The sequence below is a fragment of the Colias eurytheme genome, chromosome 21 (genome assembly GCF_061535395.1).
Source record: "Colias eurytheme isolate Ceu_HAF_F1 chromosome 21, ilColEury1 Martin Lab GWU primary, whole genome shotgun sequence".
In the NCBI taxonomy this organism is placed as follows: domain Eukaryota; kingdom Metazoa; phylum Arthropoda; class Insecta; order Lepidoptera; family Pieridae; genus Colias; species Colias eurytheme.
In genome coordinates, this window is record NC_143000.1 from 852,178 (window position 1) to 861,544 (window position 9,367).

At 32.5% G+C, this 9,367-nt stretch overlaps 1 protein-coding gene across 1 annotated transcript; it reads right to left on the reverse strand.

The window, feature by feature from the left end:
- Positions 1-2,701: 2,701 nt before the first annotated feature.
- LOC149898873 (epithelial serine protease-like) lies at positions 2,702-7,442 on the reverse strand. Its single transcript, XM_090114803.1, has 8 exons — positions 7,400-7,442; positions 6,993-7,041; positions 6,365-6,524; positions 5,028-5,194; positions 4,604-4,705; positions 4,141-4,280; positions 3,598-3,703; positions 2,702-3,205 (listed from the first exon to the last, which is right to left on the reverse strand). The coding sequence occupies exons 1-8, from the start codon at positions 7,439-7,441 to the stop codon at positions 2,784-2,786; spliced, it is 1,188 nt and encodes a 395-aa protein (XP_089970929.1). The 5' UTR covers position 7,442; the 3' UTR covers positions 2,702-2,783.
- Positions 7,443-9,367: the final 1,925 nt, after the last annotated feature.

Consider the following 9,367-nt stretch of genomic DNA (forward strand, 5'->3'; position numbering starts at 1 on the left):
TACTTTTATCTGTTTACGCATTCCGTTCTGTATTTTTATTTAATATTGTTTCAAAATATTGCAGCTTTTTTGCCTGAACGATTGGTCCATTGTATTGATTATCGTAAATATTAGTTTGACCTTTCAAATGTAACGTATGTTTTGTTATTAAGGTTACTTCTTTCAGGCAATATTAATTCATCTAAATTAAAAATGTAAAAAATCTAATAAAAATGTTTTTTTTCATACATTCGTTGTAATTTAAATTGGCCTAATCTATGATACGCATCTGCAATTCGTGGAATTGTAAAAAGAAGTTTTGTTTTCTTTTAATCTGTTAATATTTATCTCTTTCATGTTATTGATATAGATAAATGCAATGCTTTATTATTATTTATTTTTGTGGATGTTTTAATAAATACTATTATAATAATACTTGAGTTTTATTTTTTGTTCATATCCCGAAACTCTGAAACTGTTGGATTTTTTATTTGTCACAATTTCTAGGAATATTAATGGTGTGCCCCAAGGTAACAATTTAGGTCCAGGTATTTACCTATTATACGTTAATGGCTTTGTCAGATAAAAAGCGTTCTTAGCGCGTTTTGTTTACATTTCTTGGTCTTAATAATGTGCGAAGTAACAGAGGTTAATAGAAATTTATATCTAGTCTAAAATGGTTATACTAATATGGAAAACAATTCATTCTTTTAAAGACAATGTCAAGGCACGTGTCTTTTAGATAACACATATTATCGTAATGAATTCAAATTAATTGATAAATAAATAGGCATTCTTGGAAAGTTTCAGTCTTTTTTTCACAAATAACAATAATATTTTTATTCATTAATTTTTGCTCGAAGTTTGACCTCAAAATATATTCTATTAAAGGTAAACATTGAAATAAAAAAGAGCGTGTGTGCCGAGCACACGTGTCAGAAGTGAAACTTCTTTGGCAAGAATCAAAATCGTCGCCGTATTCCATGACGTGACGGTGTTGCCATGACACGACCTTGAAATTTTACTCTCAACGCGCCTAAATTTTCACTTCAAAATACTGAAAAAGAGAAGAATTTTTTGACAATGGATCTTCAAATTTCATTCCATGTCAGAGATGTTTAGCAGTGAAAGCTTTACATAGAGACAGACAGACTTACATTTATAATGTTATGTATTAAAAATATTGCTGTCATCCGGTTAGTCGCATATATTGCCATAAAAATACAAATTATATTCATTTGTAATCCTGTATTATTACATATCATTTTTGCTTTTAATAATATAATCCACTAAATAATATAACGTCATAAGAATGGTTATTGAAGCCTATCCGATTAATCCTTATCTCTATGAAATAAATATCATGCGATGAGATTAGATAATAATATATTTTTATTGACGTAAATTAATTAAAATCGATGTTTCTAGCGATTATCGTTTATCGTTTATTTTTAATTCAAGTAGCAATATGTAGACATGTAGATAGTTCTTCTTTTAAATTTGATAGTGAGATACGAACAATTTTTTTCAATCAGCGCTGTTTTTGTGCAGTAATTCATCATTGAGTTCCTACACACTTATTAGTTAATGTACATAGTTCATCACTGCAGGGTCATACCTAGTTATACAATAAATGAAAAACATGAAGCTCGTTCAAAATTATCACGTAGAATTTAGAAACATATATTAATTCTACTATGGGAAAAGCAATCACTGCCTATCCAGATTGTCATGTTTTCTAGATCATACTAAAAACTCTACAGTTCGTAATCATATCATCCATCATCTATATAATTACTAGCGGTCCGCCCCGGCTTCGCCCGTGGTACCTACATGTTTAAACTATCTTATCTTTCAAGTTGGATCGAACTGCACATGATGTGCGAATTTTATTATAATCGGTTAAGTGGTTTAGGAGTCCATTGAGGACAAACATATTGAATTGCCAAATGTGTTGCTAAGCGTAAAACTCGAAAACTTCTCGACTAATTTTTATATCGTTTTTGTTTAGGCACAAGAAAGGTTACTATGAATGATATTTTAGTTTTTTATAGAATTCAAATGCTCTATAAATATAAATTATTAACTAAATAGAAAAAATTCGATCACCAGGGTGGGATTTGAACTCGAATAGATGTTTGGCTTGGTGGAGGAATAGTGATCGTATTTTTTCTATATTTTTTTATTTATAAAGTTATTTTGGAGAGAAAACACAAAAGGGGGCAATAGGGCAGAACAACGTCGGGCAGTTAAGTAATAAATAATCAAGCTGACATTGCATGCCGGACAGTTTAATTAGCTGAAGATGTTTGAATAAGTTTGTTAATGTTTTCAATAATTCCGTGGAAGGCATAGTTCTGAGCCTAGCTAGCTTAGAGGTTTATCATTTACTTAGGGCTTATATCTAGATAGGATTCTGATTTGGGCGGTGATAAGTTTGGGTAATCTAACTAGTTCTTCATAACTAACTCATCAGCGAAACAGTAGGTAATATGCGTAAGTTGTAGTATACTGAATAAAGTAACTGCCGACTTATTTGCCGAAGTTATATTATTATTTTGAAAGTAACTATCATCATATTTTTTAAAATTGATATCATAACTATCAATTTAATTGAAACTTAAATCTTTCAATGTTTTAGAAATAAGCGTCATCTATAATGATTCGATTGTATTGAACAAACAGGTTTCTAATTGGTTCATAAATAAGTAAAAAGGTAAAATTCAGTTTTTTAGGTTTTTATTAAAAATACATTTCTTTGGTCGAATAAGAATTTGTACTTAATATCGATGGGTTTATTTAAATTATTCCTCTTCTTCGGGATTCTCGGGCTCTTCGGGTTCTTCAGGGTTCTCTGGTTCTTCGGGCTCTTCGGGGTTTTCGGGTTCTTCGGGCTCTTCGGGGTTTTCGGGTTCTTCAGGCTCTTCAGGGTTTTCAGGCTCTTCGGGGCTCTCAGGCTCTTCTGGGTTCTCGGGTTCTTCAGGGCTTCCTTCTTCTTCAGAATCTTCTTCATCTGACTCGCTGGATTCTTCGCTGGATTCTTCGCTGGATTCCTCGCTGGATTCCTCACTGGATTCCTCACTGGATTCCTCACTGGATTCCTCGCTCTCTTCCTCTTCGCTTTCTGGCTCTGGAGTCGTCACCTCAGGCACTTCTTCAGCTGAATCGAATTCGATGCCTGTGACTTCAGTGAACCAGGCGTGGAAAGCAGCCACACGGATGAAACCTAAAGGAATAATGTGAATTACATTAAATATAAGATAATAAGACTTGATTTGTTGTTGGAATTGATTCGTTATAAGTTATAACGTTTATTATAGACTTTATTTTAAAAAAATAATTAAATTGCAATTACTGTTGTTTCAAATATGTAGGTATAATAATAAATATTTGTATGACATAGCAAGCAAAGGTGCAGTTAGACCAGGTGGTGGTCACCACTGCAAGGATACAACTTTATCATGATTACACATAAACAGACAACAAGACGTATTGAGTTTCATTTCTGATGAATTTCCTTGTCCTATTTCAAGTCAAAAATATTCGTACATAGCTGATAGAAATTTAAGTGTAAGCATATGTTTATGTACCTTTCAAAATTTAGTTTCTAGAACTTACCAGTGGGCAAGCCGTTGTGGCAACCAGCAGCAGCAACGAAGGAACCAATACCAGCGAGAACTTCATCATCTTCGTTCTTTTCAACGAGAGGACCACCGGTGTCACCCTGTACATAAACAAGTTTTTAACATCATGTAAATAAAAATAAATCTTTATTAATTTAACATACACACGAAACATTCATTTTAAAGGTTTGATTTTACAGGTTCTTAAAGTTAGACGTTAAATATAATTATAAAATTCATTGGTTGCCGCACTAGGCGATGTACTGTAATTGAGCATTTTATTAGAGTCCGGCTGGTTTCTGAATTGAGAATTATTGATTGGATTAAGGTTTGAGAAAGTCTTATATCACATACAAGAGAATATTTAAAGAGAAGATGCATGGTTTGAGTTCTTCACGTCAAATCCTACATATTTAGAAACTGGACGTAGTCATTTTTTGAAGATCATTCTTTCAATTTTTACTAACTTTGTCTAGGAAATACCATGATATCTTGCATTTAAAAAAAAGCACTATTAATAAAAGTTAACCAAACTTACCTGGCAGATAGACTGAGTAACTTCGTCGTAGTATTGCGCGCAGAGGGTGGCGTCAGTGACAATCCATGAGTACAATCTACGGCACTCTTGGTTGCTGATACCGCGGAGGTTCACCCATTTAAGTGTGTCAGACATAGATCCTACGGGAAGGGGAAAGCCTATTAGTAATCTTATATTGTTATCTTAAGGCGATCATATCATTACGAAGCTTACCTTATCAATCTGAATTTGTTACGTAATTTACTATGTGGAGCATCATCATCATCAGCGTAATTACTATGTTTTATATCGTTTAAAGATTTAAACAAAAAGCATTTATTAATACTTAGATAGTTACAGATCATTTTCCACTAGTTTAAAAGTTCAAACTTGAAAAGTAATGTTAAAATCTTGCCGGTTCTTCTCTGTAGAAACAGATTTCCGAACCGGTGGTAAATTGGTCTTATATTTCAAATTAATTTACCATCAGTCCAAAGTCTTCCGAAGCCGCTGGCGTATAGTTTCACACCATCGTAGTTCTTTTCGGCATTAGCAGATGATTCCAGTTGGATCTTGTTCACGTTGTCTGCAACATATTGATAATAATTAGGTATGATTAGTTTCATAAGGTTTCGTGGTAGTAATAGGGAAACCTGTTTTTCACAAATCTAACAAGAAAAGAAGAAGTTGAAATTTTTTTATTGTTCTTGAATATGTTTATGAAATAAAACACTAATTATATACACAATACGTTTCTGAGTAGATGAGAGCTTCTGTTTGAAGGAAAAAATCTATAAGAAGCATTTGCAACTGCAAAAGATACTGCTAATGTATGTTTATATGTTGATGAACCAAAAAAACAATAAATAAATAAACAATGCGTTGTGATATTTCTTCATATATCTTACCTGAAAAAGTGAGGGGTGACGGCAACTTGATCAAAGCGATGTCGTTGACCTGAGGCGCGTTGGGTGCTTCAGGGTTGTAGCTTGGGTGGTTGTACCACTCGCTGCTCTCGACGGCAACCTCGGGGTCGTTAATGTTGACGCCAGCAATGATCACCACAGACTCGTAGCTGAAAATTTTATAAATACCGATTAGTTTGCTGAAAAAATAGATCGTGCCTTTATATGTGATTGCATTGTGTGATGCAATAGCTTCTATCTACTTTACTGAAGACCTTATTCTTATGCGACCTTAATATTTATTAATGAAATAACTTTATCTTACACCGTAAACTCCTTGCCCGTAGCGTGATGAAATATAGCCTATAACCTTCCTCGATAAATGGGCTATCTAACACCGAAATAATTTTTCAAATCGGACCAGTAGTTCCCGAGATTAGTGCGTTCAAACAAACAAACAAACAAACTCTTCAGCTTTATAATATTAGTATAGATATAGATAACATAAGAACTTTAGGCATATATGGATTATAGGCAGTGGTGATTATATGGATTATATTATACATCTTATATATAAAAATGAATCGCAAAATGTGTTGGTAAGCGCATAACTTGAGAACGGCTGAACCGATTTCGTTAATTCTTTTTTTATAATATTCCTTGAAGTACGAGGATGGTTCTTACGTAGAGAAAACGAAGATATGTACCACGGGCGAAGCCGGGGCGGACCGCTAGTATTCCAATAAAAAGATTCCAGAGCTTATCAGTATATTATTAATATTAAAGAACGTCACAATAATCATGTGGTTTTAATCCGAAATTAAATGATTTATTTTTAGAAATACCTTATCAGATTGTGTATTTGTGTTAATAGTATTGAATTTTTATCGTATGTTCTGGAATATCATTATCAGTATTCAGTATCATTATTCAATAAGAAGTTTATCTTGGAGGGAAGAGTATTAAAATATGTCATCACCAAAGCTTTTTACCAAATAGAAAATGTACTGTTTGTTCATTCTTACGGTGCATTTACATCTGATGAACATAGAGCTAGAGCAAGAGCATTCTTTCGTGATCTTTTAGTGTCAACAAAAATCGTAGTAGAATCTTTTCGAACGCACTAAGAATAAGAAAAGAATGCTCTACGCCTGTTTACACTAAAAGAATTTGACATACCTAGTGGGGAATCAGCATTCGCTCGTTTGGTGTAAATTCACGGTTACAAGTCACAACGGAACTATTATATTATGATTTTCACTTTTTGTCAAAGGTTGTTGTTGTTGAAAGGAATCCCTTTGATTGATGTACCTGCATAATTAATATTAGGGTATACTCACTCAGCAGTGCAGTGGGCAGCTGTCACCACCCATTCCGCATCAATGATCACACCTCCGCAAGCTAGCAACCTGCCTTGTTGGTCGATCGCTCTTACAGCGACTTGGTAAGGGAACTGGCCAGGGTTGGCGTCGGCTCCCGATACAATACGGCCTTGAGGCCCTGTTACACAAATAATGGGTTTATTTTATTTAAATATTTAAAAAAATAAATAATGGGCATAGAAATTAAAGACTTCAACGGACTGTTCACGCAGAGTCTACCGTGACCACGCTCCGCTGCAAAATGTGTGTAAACGTCGGGATAGTAATATGTATAATGAATCTCGTTTAAAATCTGTTAAATTCTTAATTTCTAAAGGTATAATCGCGTAAAATCAAACAGTAGAAGATACTAGGTATTATCGACACCACGGACACTTGGAACTTTCGAAAAGTTACATGGTGTTCCACAAGGTTCATATTTAGCGCCGTTGCAATAAATTTTCTTTGAAATTAGCAATGCTACAATATCTATGTGAAAGATTACTTGTTTTAGATTCTTTAAAAAATAAGAAAATATTTATTTTATTTATAAGTTTTGAATTATACATATATTAATAAAACAGACCGATACAATCAAAAGACTTACCTTGTTTGATGTTTTCCACATAATCAACGGGAATGGTTTTACCGAAAGCCTGAAATTAATTTCAAATTAAGTTTAAAGTCATATTTTTATTTTATTGGCTTTACTAAATTTGATGTTTGAATGCAGTTACAAATATAAGTGACCTATTAAGAAATAATTTTGCAAACAAAATGCATTTTCTTAATAACTTTGAGTTAAATTATAACCGTTAAAAAATAGATTAGAGATGTAGAAGAATCAGTAAAATTTCAAAAGTTGGAACTTGAAAAAAGTAGTATAAAATATCATCAAGTTGAAAACCAAAACTTTTAATTAAGAAAAGTAAGATAATTCATAGAAACTTAAGAAAGAACTAAGCACATTAAATATGAAGGGGACACATTCACTGAAAACTGAAAATCCCTTACCTGTTGGCTGACGAGAGCTACAAGACACAGTAGTTTGAACATGTTTGCCTGGTTATCACTGCCGATAGAAGCCTGCAAGTCTCTTAAATACTCGTTTTCACAACCAAATCTGTTAATGCAAATGATAGTGGTAATCCCCTGATAATCATTGATGTATTGATTGTAAATAATATCTACAATTCGTTTACAGTTGCTGTAACGGAAGTCCCTAATTATATAGATAATTGTTTTAATTCTTGTCTTCCTTTACCGGATTAAACTAAATTGGACTACTGTCTACTGGTAATCTTTAATATGTGTATTTGAAGGCATCTATGATATTCCGGTATGTGTATGACCTTGAATATTACTGTATATTTCAGTGATACCTGATTGATAAGTAATAACCCACTTAGTATTTCAACAAGCATGTAACTTACATTTTTGTATAAAAGATGCACTTTCATCAGCGGGCTTCTTTCTATTCGCTATTTATTATGATTCCAAACATTAATAATTTTGTGCAAATAATACTAATATAACGCAAGTAGGTAAGCAAGTTACGAAGTGGTTGGAAAATGATCTCAGTTCTAGGGAACTAGGTCAGTTTCAGAAATTTCACAAAATTGGTTTATTATATGGGGCTCGCTTAATAACAAATTATACGAGTACCTTCTTACAAACGATCAAGAGTCAGTCGTCTGTCTCCTTATAATTCATAAAAAAGTTATCCTTTAATGTAATTTTAATATTATTTAGCTTATATTTCGTAATTTTATGTAGTAGTAATTATATAAATCAACCTAGTTTAAGTGTTGACAGACAATCTAGCCCTAAGCTAGATTTAAACTAGTTTATAAGACAACAGCTAAGCAGTCTTTTTCTATTGTGCATCAAAATATTCAAGGCTTGGCTAGCAAATTATTAGAAATAGAATTATTTTTAAATCATAATAGAATTAAAATATTTTGTGTAACAGAACATTGGCTTGAACAATGTCAGTTGTTAATAAATATTGATAATTATAAATTAAAAAGTATATACTTTAGAACAAACGCTATTCATGGAGGTTCTCTTATTTTTGTACACAATAGTTTAAAATGCAAGGAACGAACTGACATTGTTAGCCTTTCTGTAGAACGGACCATTGAACTGTCCTGTGTGGAGCTGGAGCGTTATATTATTGTTTGCGTTTATAGACCCCCTTCCAGTGACTATAATATGTTTGAGACAGTCATGGAAGAAATATTAAAGCGTTTAAGTAGGAGTAAAAAAAAAGTTATAGTATGTGGTGATTTTAATATTGATATACTTTTACAAACACAAACGGCAACACGAATTGTTAATTTGTTTCAGTCATTTAATCTGTATAAACTTTTTAATGAACCCACACGAATTACACCTATTTCTGCAACCTGTATTGATAATATATACTGCGACTGCAACTGTTTAGAGAAAAATATTCTCAATACACTCACTTCGGATCACTGTGGCCAGAAAGTAGTTTTTGAATCGGATTGTTTACCTGAATTTAAAAGAATTAATGTTAGGCCTATAACTAAAAAAGGCATTAATAAATTTAGAGATAATATTAATAAAAGCCTGCCCGTACTGAATGATCAATCCTGTCATAATAATCCTTGTGAAATGTTTAAAAATCTTTTTAATTTAGTGCATAATGAATTTGAAAAAATATTTAAAGTTAAATCTTTAAATATTACCAAGGATTTACCATTTAGTAAATGGGCGACACCTAGCATACATAGGTGTAGGATCGTTCTTTATGAGTTATATGGTATGAAGCAATATAACAAAGACCCATCTTTTCTTAGTTATGTTAGAAATTACTCAAAAACTTTTAAAATTGTTTGTTTTACTGCGAAGCGTTTGTATATCAGAGATAAAATACGCGACTCCGATAATAAAGTTAAAACAGTTTGGTCTATTATTAATGGTGAAATGGGTAAAAGCAAATCAAGTAATACCATA

Excerpts from the sequence above, each read along its gene's own strand:
- LOC149898873 (XM_090114803.1), bottom strand. The coding sequence starts at position 7,441 with ATGTTCAAACTACTGTGTCTTGTAGCTCTCGTCAGCCAACAG. Across the intron at positions 6,525-6,992 it reads TGTGGAAAACATCAAACAAG|GGCCTCAAGGCCGTATTGTA; the intron begins GTAAGTCTTTTG and ends TTTGTGTAACAG. Across the intron at positions 3,206-3,597 it reads CCACAACGGCTTGCCCACTG|GTTTCATCCGTGTGGCTGCT; the intron begins GTAAGTTCTAGA and ends TTATTCCTTTAG.